We start from the raw sequence: 15,183 nt of genomic DNA on the forward strand, positions 1-15,183 counted from the left end.
AAAGCACAAAAGCGAGCCGAACCGTTCGGTTCCATGCAGTGGAAAAGCGCCATTACACTAGTAATTACCAGACTGTTCAAAAGAAGAGAGACAAACAGGGAGGAGCCATTTTGGGTCCGCCCACCACACCCCCCCTTCAGAGGCCTGACCACCAACATTCCCCAGGGCCCGCCCACTGGCTGTCCCACTAAATCAGCCCAATGGCTGTTCCACCGAGTCCCATCCTATGTCTCCTTCCTCGTCCAGTATCACCCCCCTCCCATCCTCCCATCCCATGACTTACTCCTTCTCTATCCCAGGATTCCCCCCATCCTCCAGTCCCATCCCCCCCCCCATCCCATGTCCTCCTCCTTCTCGATCTAATGTCTTCCCCCTCCTCCAGCCCCATCCCCTCATCCTCCTCCTTCTTGATTCCATGTCTCCCCCTTCCTCCAGTCTCATCCCCCCATCCCGTGTCCTTCTCCTTCTGGATCCCATATCTTCCCCCTACTCTAGTCCCATCCCATTTCCTCCTTCTTCTGGATCCCACGTCTCTCCCCCCCCCCTCCATCCTATGTCCCCCTTCTCAAACCCATGTCTCCCCCTCTCCTCCAGTCCCACCCCCTCCATCCCATGTCTTCCTCGATCTAATGTCTTTCCCCCTCCTCCAGCCCCATCCCCCCATCCCTTGTCCTCCTCCTCTTTAATCCCATGTCTCCCCCCCCTCCTCCAGTCTCACCCCCCCCAATCCCATGTCATCTTCCTCCTCGATTCCATGTCTCCCCCTTCCTCCAGTCTCATCCCCCATCCCATGTCCTTCTCCTTTTGGATCCCATGTCTTCGCCCTACTCTAGTCCCATCCCATTTCCTCCTCCTTCTGGATCCCATGTCCCCCATCCCATGTCGTCCTCCTCAAACCCATGTCTGCCCCTTCCTCCAGTCCCATCCTCACATCCCATGTCCTCCTCCTTCTCAATCTCATGCCCCCCCTCTCCTCCAGCCCCACCCCCCATCCCATGTCTCCCCCCTCCTCCAGTCCCACCCCCCCATCCCATTTCCACCTCCTCAAACCCATGTCTCCCCCCTCCTCCAGTCCCACCCCCACCCCTTGTCCTCCTCCTTCTGAATCTCATGTCTCCCCCCCTCCTTCAGTCCCATCCCCCCCACCCCATGTTCTCCTCCTCCAGTCTCATCTCCCCCATCCCATGTCCTCCTCTTCCAGGAGGATAATTCTGCACAGACATAATGAACAGACAGTCAGCATTGTTTGAACACAGCGTCATATCCCCAGGATAAGACTATAGTCGTTCATAAACCTGTCATTTTAAAGTGAACTTAAATCCACTTTTTTGTTTTAGTTTTGGATAGAACAGTGAAGGATTAGGACCCCCCCCTTCACAACACTTTTTTTTCCTTTTGGACACCAGGACAAGGAGCTCCTTGTCTCAGTGACCCCTTATGGAAAATCCAAAACTTAGTGTTGTCAGCAGAACAGGAAAAGAAAGGAAACCTTCCAATGGGAACACTTCTTCTGGTAACAACGGTCTTCGAGAGCATTTCCCTCTCACTTACTGTTTTGTCTGTGACCCCATAATGGGATGCAGATAGGGAAAAAAAAAAAAAAAAAACAATTTTGCTATTTCATCATTTACCCAAAATGGAAAACAAAAGTGCTGGCTTTATATACACTTTAGATTCATACATAACTAGCACATCTAAGAGGGTTATATCATTGCAGGAGATTTCCACTCACTTCCTGTCTTGGTGTCACCAGGAAAGGAGATGGGGGAATCTCACTGTGGGGACAAAGCTTGCAATTGCTAGAGATAGAGATCTTTAACATGTTAAACAAAGTAGCCGAAATTTTTATTTCAAAGTTTATAAACAAATTACCAGAATGGACAGTAAGGTGGAGTTAAGCTGTTGGATAGATCTATATCGAACGTAAAATGCAAATACCGCAACATGCCAAATCAACAAATTCTTAATGCCATCAATGAATGTTGTTGGCAGCATGAACCAAGAGTACATCCTTCTGGGAATTTCTGACTTTAGATATGACTTGGAATTTTGCCATGTCCCCAATCCAGAGGTGTCTGTATTGGCATGGCTGAAAAACGATTATGCACCCAGTATTCATATGGTGACTAGAAGGAATGATCCTTTGTAGATATGAAATTAGAGCAGGCGGCTTGTTGTAACTGCTTTTCAGAAATGACTTTAGTTCAGGGCTTGACAAATTTTCTTTGAATCTAGCAGCCAGCTAAAAACGTTAGGAGCCAGTTTTTTTTTTTTTTTAAACAAAGCTTACAGGTAAGAACGTGTAACAAGTTCCTAAAGGTGAACTTATCCTTTAACCCTTTTGCTGCCAGAGCAGTTTTCTTTTTTTTCGCACACGTATAAAAAATAATTTTAGGCCTGAAGATTACATAAAACTCCCAAAACATTATATATTTTCTGAAAGCTAACCACCCTGGAGAATAAAATAGTGGTAGTTCCAATTTTTTATGTTACACAATATTACCGCAAAGGTGTAGAAAAGACAACATTTAAGGGGGCACAAAAATGCAATAAATGCCTCAATTTGGGAAGGGATTTTATATGCTTGGGTGTAACAATTTTTTTTCCCCCCTTAACTTTTTTTTCCCATCACACACAAAAAGTCTCCTATGTGATATTTTGGTGACAGGTTCCCTTTAATGAGACATCCGGGGTCTAAAAGACCCTGCATATCCCCCCTGTGCTCCATTGAATGTAATGCAATGCACATCCGTCTGCATTACATTCTTTCCCTTAATGGCCAGGAAAACTGTCTATGGGGACCCCAAAGTGACGTCTTAAAATGCCACTTGCGGGTCAACAACAAGAAAGACACAAGAACACACATCTGCTCTCCTCTCTCCCCTCTACCCAGCAGGCATCTGCTATGCCGTTACCTGGCCTGCAGATGGACAAGCAGAGCCCAGAATATATTGCGGAGGGAGGCGCATGCAGGGTGTGAGGAAGCATTCGGTTGTCAGCCCAGGCACCAGGATGAAATGTATTTTTGCCATGTTGACCTGGGATTTGTCAAACCCTGCTTTAGTTATTTGTGCAAATCCAAGTGACAGGTTCATTTAATGTAAGCTGTGGAGCCTATTTTAAACCCAAATGCATTCTGTATGATAGCAGCTAAACTGCTGTCTTGTATCAACCACCAACACAAACTATGCATCTGTGCACATTCACTCCATCCACTACATTAATTCCGACATCAGAGTTTACGAGAAGCAAATGAATGTATATAGCTTTCTTCACCCCTCCATTTTGTGGAGTCCATTGAGGGATTCAGAAAGTACTAAATCTTTGAAATGTGCTGCTGTCTACAGTAGGATCCTAAACCTTTGGGATGTCCAAAAGCAGTCCAACTGGGTGGTGGGCAAGACAGCAAACAATCGCTAATTGCAATTGTCCAATGTAAACTGGAACTAGGGACTGCTTGCAGCTCAAGGAGGCATCTGAAGAACGCTACTCCTGAAACTGGCATCAGATGAGGCAGAAAAGTCAACCTGGTTGAACTTACAGAACATGTGAACAGAAGACCAAGTAAAAGGCTTGCAAATCAGGAAAAGAGGCTTGATGCTAAAAAGCCCAAAAGGTTGTGGTGAGTGTAGTAAGAACCTTAGATGAGAGGGCAGTGGACCCAGCCACACGCATTGGAGCCAAAGAGGACTTTAAAGAGGGAAGAGAATCTAGCAGGAGAGGACAATATGACTTCAGGCTGCAGACATTTACACGCTGTAAGCAACTCCCAACCAACTAGCAGAAAGTGTGCTGGGAGCACATGATACAGTGGGATTGTACTTCCCATGCCTGTAATCATAACTGTTGCAGAAAAGGAGTAGACTCAGTGGAAGACGTAAGGCCTTAAAGTGATTGTAAATGATCACCTTGTAAAAAACCCATTTAGTTAAAAAAAATTAAAGGCAAACCATTTTTGTATATAGATAAAAAAACAACAACATTATAAATACCTTTTACCCTTTTATAAATGATCACATTCCCTCGGTTTGCAGCTGCATAAGAGCTGGGGAGAAGCAGCAGAACACTGAGCTTGCCAGTGAATGGCTGTGCAGTATGGGTGTGTCAGGATAAGTCTTATCATTGGAGGAGAGAAGGCCGAGTTCCCAGCATAGCTAGAGAACTGACCACAGTGTGTGCGCCTGCATAGTGTGGTCAGTTTTTAAAAGGAAAGCAGAGGGACTGGCAGAACACCAAGGATTTCACATAAAGAAAGAAATACAAAGAGAACAGGATACATTCTCATACAAGTACACGGTACAGCAGCCACATATTAGAAATATGAAGTGTTAGGGTAGCAAAAACATTAAGTTATTGCTGGGGTTATGTCATTCCTCCAGACATACTTCTAATGACATACTGTAGACTAAGACACATAGACAAACATACACAGTGGATTCTCAGATAAAACTAAGCTTCAACCTTTCCATGATAAGCCATGCTGACCCCAGAACCCACTTTAAAAAAAAACCTAATGTCCAAGTGCTGAGCTAAAGGGAAATGGTCCAATGGGGACAAATGTAATGGGGCCAACAGTTCAAGATAGGAATTCTTCTAAAATTTTTGGAGATTTTCTCTCACTTTCTGTAGCATCTTCAAGACAGGAATTGAAGGGAAATCTCTCCAGGAAACAGCAAAACTAACCCGATAAGGTTTTAATCCTTCCCTACTATATCCAAATGAAACAAAAAAGTTTTGGTTATACATACACTTTATTCATTACAAAACAAAATAAGACTAACAGGGTTGCGACTCACATCTGGTTTCTTCATAATCTGGATGCTAAACATGTGATTCTTCATAGGATAAATAACCAGCAGCACATCTCCAAATTCAGTGGGTATAATGCCACGGCGATACTCCCGGCTGTGCTCTGACCACACGATATGTACTTCATCATTACCAAGGTGGCGAAGCTTTGGAGAAAAAGGAAATTAAAACAGACATGAAGAACTATAAATTGTAATAAAGATTAAAGTTAACCGTTATGAAATGTAATTTGCTCATGAAAATGTAATCTACCTTAGGGTGTTAGGCACAATAACAGCAAAGCATACAATGTGCAGATATGAAAAATGGTGCATGTTCAACATAATAAGAAACTTATATAACCTAATTATATGCAAGCTGGTGTGCAGGGACAGACTAAATGAAACAGAGTGACAGCCCTGCCGTAAGAAAAAAAACAAAAAACTAGCTGAAAGAAGTTAAAACCGTAGATTACTCACATTTTTTTAAGGAAGTAGTAATGCATGACTCCTACCACTGATTTATTTTGGGGCTGCCTAACAAATAACCTGAAACGGCTACATATTATGATCTTAATATTTTAAGTGAAACTTCATATTAAAGCTCATGGATTCAGGGTGAGGTGACCAACAAGCTGAAATAGGTGTGATGGTCAATTGTCTACATGCTTTTGGCCATATAGCGTTTTCCGGTAAAATTTTAAGCAGACCTTTCCCCATTAGATTCACTAGGCATTGCATCACTGCACTCCTCACCTCCTCTGCAATGTAAAACATCAAATATATTTTTTGGTTAACATTTTTTTTTGGTTTGCTTCATCCACTATTCTGGCCTAGGTGAGAAGGACATCATCTTCACTCCAAAGCCTCCAGGGATATACACATCACATATCCAAGGATGCCTCAAGTTCCATACAGAGGAGGGCAGACCTAGTGGCACATCATCAAAGAGTGCCTGAAACAGAATAGAAGTGAGGGAACTGGTGTATAATAGCAGCGTGATGACTCACAGCAGGATAAATCTGGATTCGCAATCCAGTTGAGTTTGTGAATAACACCAGGGTAAGAGGGAAAAAACTTTGGGAGAGTGAAGTTCCTTTCAAACAATCAGCATACATACCTTTAAAACTTTTTACAATGGCTGTTTTTTTGGTACTGCAGGGGATATTTTGGTGTCACAATATATTACAATTAAAACAAAATCACATATAGGGATATCAGTGGCTACTCTTTTGATTGGGGAGACAATTACAATACAATTATACACTGATTCAGTAAAGTAGTTGTGACACTTTCTGCCCATACGACCTCAGTTGAAAGTGATGCGCCAATCTGATGCAACATTTGCGACAGATTCTTTTTTTTTTTTTTTTTAAAGATCTGTTTATTATATATAATAACAAAACAAACACCACAACACACGCTAAGCACAGTATACAAAAATGCAAGTACACAGTCACATTAGGATATGGCTACTCATGAAACAGGACCAGTAGGGAACATTTGAACATCAGTTTATATTGTATATAATAAAGTGTGTCATTCCAACTAGCACCTCAATACTTGCTCCATAATGCAGGAAAAAAAAAAAAGTTATTCCGCACCAAGAGAGCAGCAACATTCGAGTAGCACCAACCAAGAGATGTAAATAAAGTTCCTATGGGCTTTTGGGAGTGTTCGAAGCCGTGGAAGGCTCGGCCAACCACTTAGACCAAACCTTATCATATTTACAGGGGCATCCCCTGCTGAGGTAAGTGTCCCTATACAATGGCAAGCTGGTATTAATCAATTGTTTCTAGAATGAAAGTGGTGGGGGCATAGGTTTTTTCCAATGGAGAGCAATAGCTTTCCGAGCATAAAATAATGCAAAAGTCGCCAACAAACACTCCGCGTGGGAGAATAGGTTCCATCAGTCCCAGCAGACATACAGACACTGAAGTCTGCAAGGGAGACACTGAAGTCTGCAAGGGAGAGGAGACAAAGGAGTTCAAAAAAGTAACTACCGCCTCCCAAAATCCAGCAACCAGTGGACAAGTCCAAAAAATGTGTGCGAAATCCCATGGGGTCCCACCACTCCGAAGAGAGCGTGGAGTTCATTTTGGGAAGTCTATAGGGTGTAAAATATGCATAGTGCACCACATTAAATTAAGGTAGACCAGAGATCAGAAGGGGATGTCCCACACACCATCCCAATTTGCGACAGATTCCTAGGAAGTTATAATGCATACAAAAAATGTGCCCCCCCCCATCCCGATTGTGCCCTGGCCAATGCAACTTCATTTTTTGCTAAGACACTGGTGGTCCAGGCAGCACAGCATTGCTGATTGCTAGGTCACAGGTGACTGAGCTGCACACCATCTATGGTTTATATGGTATAGGTGGCCAAAGGGCTGAACATGCATGGAGGACAGATGGTCTGGTATGGACACTTGGGACCCAGCAACACCTCCCATCGTGCCTCCATGAGTGCTGCCTAAGGGTAATAATAGGCCAAAAAAAAAAAAAAAGAAAGAAAAAACGCCCCTCTTAAACAGCAGCCTGCAAAAAATTGCAGCCAAAAGAAGCATCTGCAGATTCCAAAGTATCTACCTTATAGAATTTTGTGAAGGTATGCACCGACGACCAAGCAGCAGCCTTGAAAACTTGCGATATTGATGCCTTATCAGGGAAGGTCCAAGAAGCACTCAGTGCCCGAGTAGAATGTGTCCTGACAGGGAAAGGTTTAACCTGTCCTTTAATGGAATAGGCCTGAGTCACCATCTGTCTGATCCATCTGGAGATGGCAGCCGAAGAAGGGGCCAGCCCTTTTCTTGGTCCGTCCGTAACTATGAAAAGAGAGTCTGACCTCCGAAAGGACTCAGTAGCTGCCAGATACACCCGAATCGCACAAACCACATCCAAGGTTTGCAAAGCAAATTCCCTGGGATGAGCCGGCTTGGGACACAAGGAAGGCAACACAAAGTTCTCATTCAAATGAAAGTCAGAGACAACTTTGGGCAGAAATGATGGACAGGAACGAAGAATCATTTTATTCCTATGGACCACTAAATAGGGACTGCGACAGGATAATGCTGCCAATTCCGATACCCTGCGGGCTGAGGTAATAGCCACCAAGAATGTCACCACCTGGGATAACCTAGGCAAGGGAATCTCCCGAATATTCTCAAATGGAGGTTTCTGGAGAGCCAAAGGTACTACATTTAAATCCCATGGCGGCAAGAGACTGTACAGGTGGAGCCACATGTCAAACCCCCTGAATGAAGGTACGAGTTAAAGAGTGCATGGCTAGGGGGTCGCTGAAAAAAAGATTGGCAGGGCAGACACCTGGCCTTTGATGCTACTCAAGGCCAAGGATCCAAGCCACAGAAAAGGATCGAGGATGAGTGCCAATCAAATCACACCAAGAATTGCACGTTTTCCATGTACGATGGTATATCTTGCTAAAAAATGACTTCCTCGCCTTCACCATAGTAGGGATCACTGATCCAGACAGACCTCTATCCCTTAGTACCTGGCTTTCAATATTTAAGCCATTAAAACCAGCCACTGTAAAGCAGGATGGTGGACCTTGGGACAGCTGGTCTTTTCTGAGAGGTAGCCCCAATGGACGTTTATGGCCACCAGACTGGTTGGAAGACTCTCGCAGGTATTGCAGAAGAAGCCTGAGCCGAGGACAATACTTGCCTTACCGTGGCGTTTGCCAGAGGAACCATGATCTCGCCACGAACCTCGGTATCCTCCTGTGGAGCTAAACCTGTCAAAGGAGCTGCATGTAGGACTGTGCAAACAGAACTGTCTTGAAGGTGGATACCACCAAACTCAGAATCTGTATGCAAAATGGCAGAGAGAACTATCTGTGACAGCAGCCGGTGAATCGCGGCCTGTGGTTTATGAAGTTTGTCCAGAGGAAGGACTACCCTGGTCAATTAGAATCAGACCTAGGCAAATACATTTTCTGGACAGGGATAGGGGGGACCTTAGGTAGTTCACCTGAACCTTTGCAGGAATTAAATCCGCACAAGGAGACTCTGGGCCTAAAAAACCTGAAAAGGACAAGCTTTGTCCCCCCTTTCTGGGTATCTCCAAAATAATCATTTTGTGGATACTCCTGACGCTCATGGAGGAGGTCTAAGAGGACAGAAACCAGCAAAGATGTCCCCCCCACCCCAATAATGGGTGAGGGCAGACCTTCATGCTGAAGGGGTCTTGTCTGTGGGTCCAGAGAAGTTAGCTCTAGGATTACCAGACTAAGGATGCTTGGAACCTCCTGGGGAAGATTTGAAAGATCTATTTCCCTTATTCTCTCCCCTAGAAACACAAAATAGTTTTCTATGTGCTGAGATGGAGAAACCCCATCTACAACAAGCCTCCTTCCCTTTCCTAGGATATGGCAGGAAAGTACTCTTCCCCCCCGTATTACCCTTATGATGTCATCCAGGGTAGCCCCAAACAGGCGACCGCCTTGAAAGGGCAGATGGCAATAGGGACCGCGCCTAATCACCACCGCTGAAACAGAAAGTTTGGACAGCACAAGAGCTGTTATCCAAAGCTGCATCACAAAGAAAAAAGCAGTCCATGGACCAACTGGTCTGCTAAATCAACACAAGCAGTGGGGACCTGCTCATCCCCAGGCCCTGGCGCAAAAGCTTGGCCCATTCAGTTAGGATCTAAGACACCAGGGCTGAGGCAAAGACTGGCCACAATGTCGAACCAGCCATAGTAAACATGCTGCGTGCCACAGCCTCCGCTTTCCTGTCGGCCGGGTCCTTAAAGGATGGGGATTCCTCTACTGGGATCATGGTAGCTTTGTTCAACCTGGAAACTGGAGGGTCCACTTTTTTAAAAGGGACTCCTCAAAAGGGTAAGGTACAGCAAAATGTTTGGGGACCATAAAGGGTAATTTATGGCACATAAGGAAACACCTTTGGGGTGCGAGGTGACTTATGCGTACCAAACGACACAGCCATGTCCGTGGCTACATCAGCCGCATCCTCCATTTTTTAAGTCTCATGCAATGCAGTTATAGGTGGGTCCTACCAGTACTTTCTAATTCGCTGCTGCGACCATGGAGGAATCATCCTCACTATCAGATGAATCTGGGAGTGTGATATTAAGCCCCCTTGGGGCATCAGGCTAAGAATCAGATGAGACAGGGAAAGGCGGAAGACGCTTCCTCCTGGGCCTTTGCGCACACGCCACTTCCAACCGGGAACTAAGGCCTGAAGGACAACCATCAGTGCAACCATGGGAAGCTGGGGTTCCGAGGGACCTGCCACCTTCATGAGTGGGTCAGTGGGGGAGATGTGACCCTATGGCTCCATAAGGAAAGGAAGACTTTGCAGTACAAAAACAATCTTTTGGCACCACTAAAGGACCCCCCCCCCCAAGTCTCAGGGTATTTAGCAGAGAGAGAGAGAGAGAGAGATAACAGGGACCCCCAAAGACTTACTCTAGTGATCGGAGGAGTGTTCATATGTCCCCGGGCACAGGAAGAGGAAACTGAGGAAGGAGAGGAAGAAGAGGAGCTTTGGCATCCCCACAAAGCTTCGGTCGTCTCCAGCGTCTCCCGAACCAAGGGAAAATGGCCCCCGTGACATCATCCGGCTACACAATAATGGCCGCCAGCTTGAGACCAGCCAGACTAAGGGGAAAATGGCCCCCGCAACATTATCAGGCTACAAACACATAGCCGCAAATCGGAGACCAGCCAGACGAAGGAAAAATGGCCACCATGAGCTACAGCATGCTGCCAGGATCTTCCCTGTGCCCTCTGCAATGGGACCCCCTCCTAAAGGTAGGACACACATTAGGGGAGACTCAGCTGCACACTCTGCACTAGAGACCCCCTGCACTATACCCCCACTGCAAACAGTGGGGCATGCACCTAGGGGCCTCCTACACTGGGACCTCTCCAGACTACCAGAGCAGGACACATTATCCCAGGGCCCTAACAGAGTGGAGGTAACGGGTGCAACCCCAAGGGTCTACACTGCATTTTCTGCCCTGGGACCCCCACCAGACTCTAGGTCCAGATGGGGAAAAAGGAGTGTGGGAAGCCCAGCTTACTGAGGGATTTTTAAGGATGGGAGGAGGTCTGACCGTCCCTGGAGGTTACCCGCGTTCAAAAAAAAAAAAAAAGTCAAAAGGGGAGGAGAGGGGTAGAGACTGTACTTACCCTTCCATGGTGCGGGTAATGCTCCAGACAGAATCCTCACCACCAAAATAGGGGAACTGTTGGCCAAGGAACCACTGCCACTCAGACCCAAGCCTGGTCATATGCAACCTTGCAAGAGGTTTACCTCGCTGGCCAGCTTCTGTCTGTAAGGCTATGTCACGGCCAACATAGCGCATAGCTGCAATCTACCATGCTTGCTGGCTGGGCTGGGGGGCCTCTGGATCTAGATTATCCAGCCCGTTCCCCAGCCTAACAGTTGATTGTAGATCTTCCGGGAGAAAAAACAAAAAAGGTGTAAGGAAGGAGAAAAAACAAGCTAGGACCAGAGATCCCAGCCAGGAGCTTAGGTCCTTACTCTGACTAAACAGATTAAAACGGATTACCTAGAGCAGAGAGGGGGGTTATATACCAAGCTGAGGACAGCCTGTGGGTGTAGCCAGGTGTTTTTTGTTCTGCCTAGTCCTACTCCTGGAGGAGGCAATATAACCCAGTAGTTATGATTTATGGAGCGCTGTGTCCATCGATGAATGAAAGAGAAATGGCAATTATTGCCACAGTCCTGTTAGATTAGTGACTAATTTATGTACATGTTTCTCTATATTTATTGCTTTTTATTGCATTCTCCAGCAAAAAAAACAAGTAAAAAAAGGATAGGTTCCAAATCAGAACCAACTTCAGCAAATATTCAGGGTCATTAGGAAGAAAAAAAGGATGTACACATAGTATAGAGAGTAAAAATTAAGCTCTGAGTGCTGTAAAGTCGAAGTACCCTCAAAGAGGTTCCAACAGCTGACCTCCAAAATTTTCACATGTAGATAAAGCTTCTAACAAAAAAAATAAGGACCAGAAATGTAAATGCTGATAGGACTTATTTTTAAACTTTCAAGAAAAAACAAAAGAAAACTAAAAAAAGGAAAAAAAAAAAACCATAATGAAGAATTTAGGGAGGGAATAGGGAGAGAAGCTGGAGTACGATGACCAACATGACAAAAGCATGTACATTGTTGTGTCATGTAAACAAACTTGCACACAATGTCATTTGTCACACAGGTGTCTGAAGGAATTCTTAAAAGTGTCTGCAACATTCCTTATGAATTCCACTAAATGTTTTTTAAATAGAGAGGCCAACATCAGAACAAGATTCCATTCCAATAGAACATTGATGCAGAGACACTACCTCATACTGTATCTTGCACAAAAATTGGATTTTTGTAAGATCTTACCGTAAAATCCTTTTCTCTTAGCTCATTGACAGACGTAGTCCTCTTTGATTCACATCAATTGAGTTATGCTGCCTCCGCAGGAGTAGGACTAGGCAGAAAGAAAAAACGTTCTGGCTCCACCCCAGGGGCAGTCCCAGAGGGCATATCCTCCCTCTCTCTGCTACAGGGAATCAGTTCTGTTGTAAAGCAGTGTCAGAGAATTTAACCCAACCCAACTCAATGATAGAGGGGCGGGTACTACGTCTGTCAATGAGCTAAGAGAAAAGGATTTTACGGTAAGATCTTACAAAAATCCAATTTTCTCTGTCGCTCATTGACAGACGTAGTCCTCTTTGATTCACATCAATTGGGACATCCAGAAGCAGTGCCACAAATGAGGGGTGGGATTGACAGAAATCAAAATCCAATCTAGAAGGCCCAACCGGTGCCAACTAGAAGTTTTAAAGATTCATTATAAACAAAGAATGAGACTCAAATAAAAATTCCAACGGAAAAAAACCCTCGAGGTAGACCACTGGTCTCCTCAAATTGCGGCCTGCAAAACCTTGCGGCCAAACGAGGCATCAGACGATGCCATTACATCAACTTTATAATGTTTTGTAAAGGTATGCACCGACGACCAGGTAGCCGCCTTGCACACCTGGACCACTGACGCCTGATGGCTAAAGGCCCATGACGCACTAAGTGCCCGAGTGGGATGCGCCTTAACAGGGAACGGGGGCTCCCGACCCTTAATAGAATAAGCCTGTACCACCGTCTGTCTGATCCATTTGGCAATAGTCACGGCAGATGCAGGCAACCCATTTTTGGGTCCATCCGGGACCACAAAAAGTGAATCCGTCTTGCGAAACGAGTCTGTCGTTTTCAAGTATACCCTGATCGCCCGAACCACATCCAAGGAGTGTAAAGCAAACTCCCGATGATGGCTGGGCTTAGGACACAGGGAAGGTAATACAATTTCCTCATTCAGAAGAAATTCTGAAACCACTTTTGGTAGGAAGGATGGATTCGGACAAAGAACCACCTTATCTCTATGAACCACCAGATATGGGGAACGACAAGATAATGCAGCCAGTTCTGACACCCTGCGTGCAGAAGTGATGGCCACCAAGAAGGCTACCTTCTGGAACAACGTAGGTAAAGGGATCTCCCTAATATCTTCAAAGGGAGGTTTCTGAAGAACCGACAATACTAGGTTAAGATCCCAGGGTGGTAACGGTGCACGCACTGGCGGAGCCAGATGTCGCACCCCCTGGATGAAATTCCGCACCAAGGAATGAGTAGCCAAAGGTTTCTGAAAGAAGATAGCTAATGCTGAAACCTGACCCTTGATAGTGCTCAAGGCCAGTTTCTGCTCAACCCCTTGTTGCAAAAAGGCTAATATTCGACTAACCGAATAAGAACGTGGGTGGAACCCTAGAGGTTCACACCATGCAATGTAGGACTTCCATGTGCGATGATAAATCTTTCTGGAAGTCGCTTTCCTTGCTTTAACTAGAGTAGGAATAACTGAAGCTGACAATCCCTTGTCCTTCAGCACCTGGGTCTCAATAGCCAGGCCGTTAAAGCCAGCGATCGTAAAGCAGGATGGAAGATCGGTCCCTGAGACAGTAGGTCTTCCCTGAGAGGAAGTCGCCACGGGACGTCCGCAACCAGCCTGACCAAGTCGGCGTACCAGGCTCGACGAGGCCAGTCCGGAGCTACCAGGATTACTGGAATTCCTTCCCCCTCTATCCTGCGAAGAAGTCTTGGCAGTAACCCGAGAGGAGGGAAGGCATACATTAGCTGGTATTGCCCCCACGGGGCGACCAGTGCGTCTGCGGTCTCTGCTAGAGGATCGCGGGAGCGAGCCACAAATCTCCGTACTCTCCTGTTGAATCGAGATGCCAACAGATCCACATCCGGGGTGCCCCAACGTAGGCACAACTGGTGGAAAACTTCTGGATGGAGGGACCATTCCCCCTGATCCAGAGTCTGACGGCTGAGATAATCTGCCTGCCAATTCTCCACCCCCGGAATGAACACTGCAGAGATAACTGGAACAAACCGTTCCGCCCAGCGAAGAATGCAAGCCACTTCCTTGGCCGCCCGGACACTCTTGGTGCCCCCTTGGTGATTGACATAAGCCACGGCCGTGGCGTTGTCCGACTGAATCCGAACCGGGCTGCCCTGGAGCTGCTCGGTCCAGTGAATGAGACAAAGTCTGATCGCTCTCAGTTCCAGTACATTTATCGGTAAACTGGATTCTTCCGGGGACCAAAGTCCCTGGACGGATAATTGACCAAGAATTCCTCCCCATCCGGATAGACTGGCATCCGTGGTCACTACCGTCCAATATATTGGCAGAAATGACTTTCCCTGGCTGAGCATCGGAGATCGAAGCCACCAGACCAGAGACTCTCTGGTCTGTTTGCTCAATCGGATACGATTGTCCAGGGATTCCGGATTCCGATTCCATTTGAGAAGAATCTCTTCCTGAAGAATTCGGGTATGGGACTGGGCAAATGGGACTGCTTCGAAGGAAGCCACCATCAACCCCAGAACCCTCATGCAAGTCCGAAGAGAAGACCAGCTGTTGGATAGTAACAACTGGATTGCTGATTGAATCTTCCGGAGTTTCCCTACCGGAAGGAAAACTCTTGCCCTGAATGTGTCTAGAATTAGACCCAGATATTCGAGCCTCCGGGTGGGAACCAGAAAAGACTTTTGCCGGTTCACCAGCCACCCGAATTCCTGTAAAGAGATCATAGTAATCTCTAGGTTTTGTAGCAGGGTCTGTGGAGACTCTGCATGAAGCAGAAGATCGTCTAGGTAACCTAGAATCGATATGCCTCTTTGGCGCAGTAGTGCCAACATAGGGGCCAACACCTTCGTGAAGACCCGAGGAGCCGTGGCGAGACCGAAAGGTAACGCCGCAAACTGATAGTGGTTCTCTTCTACGGAAAAACGTAGAAACCGCTGATGTCCTGCGTAAATGGGAATGTGAAGATAGGCGTCC

At 46.1% G+C, this 15,183-nt stretch overlaps 1 protein-coding gene across 9 annotated transcripts in view; it reads right to left on the bottom strand.

Moving 5' to 3' along the window:
• Window positions 1-15,183, bottom strand: part of RALGAPA1 (Ral GTPase activating protein catalytic subunit alpha 1) — a 508,613-nt gene that overhangs the window by 87,361 nt on the left and 406,069 nt on the right. For all 9 annotated transcript variants that reach the window (XM_082275707.1, XM_082275706.1, XM_082275704.1 and 6 more), the window contains one exon: window positions 4,797-4,955. In XM_082275707.1, coding sequence (XP_082131833.1) covers window positions 4,797-4,955 — 159 coding nt within the window. The remainder of the gene's footprint in view (window positions 1-4,796; window positions 4,956-15,183) is intronic.

This window comes from Pelophylax lessonae, assembly GCF_965119305.1.
Source record: "Pelophylax lessonae genome assembly, chromosome: 13".
Lineage (NCBI taxonomy): Eukaryota > Metazoa > Chordata > Amphibia > Anura > Ranidae > Pelophylax > Pelophylax lessonae.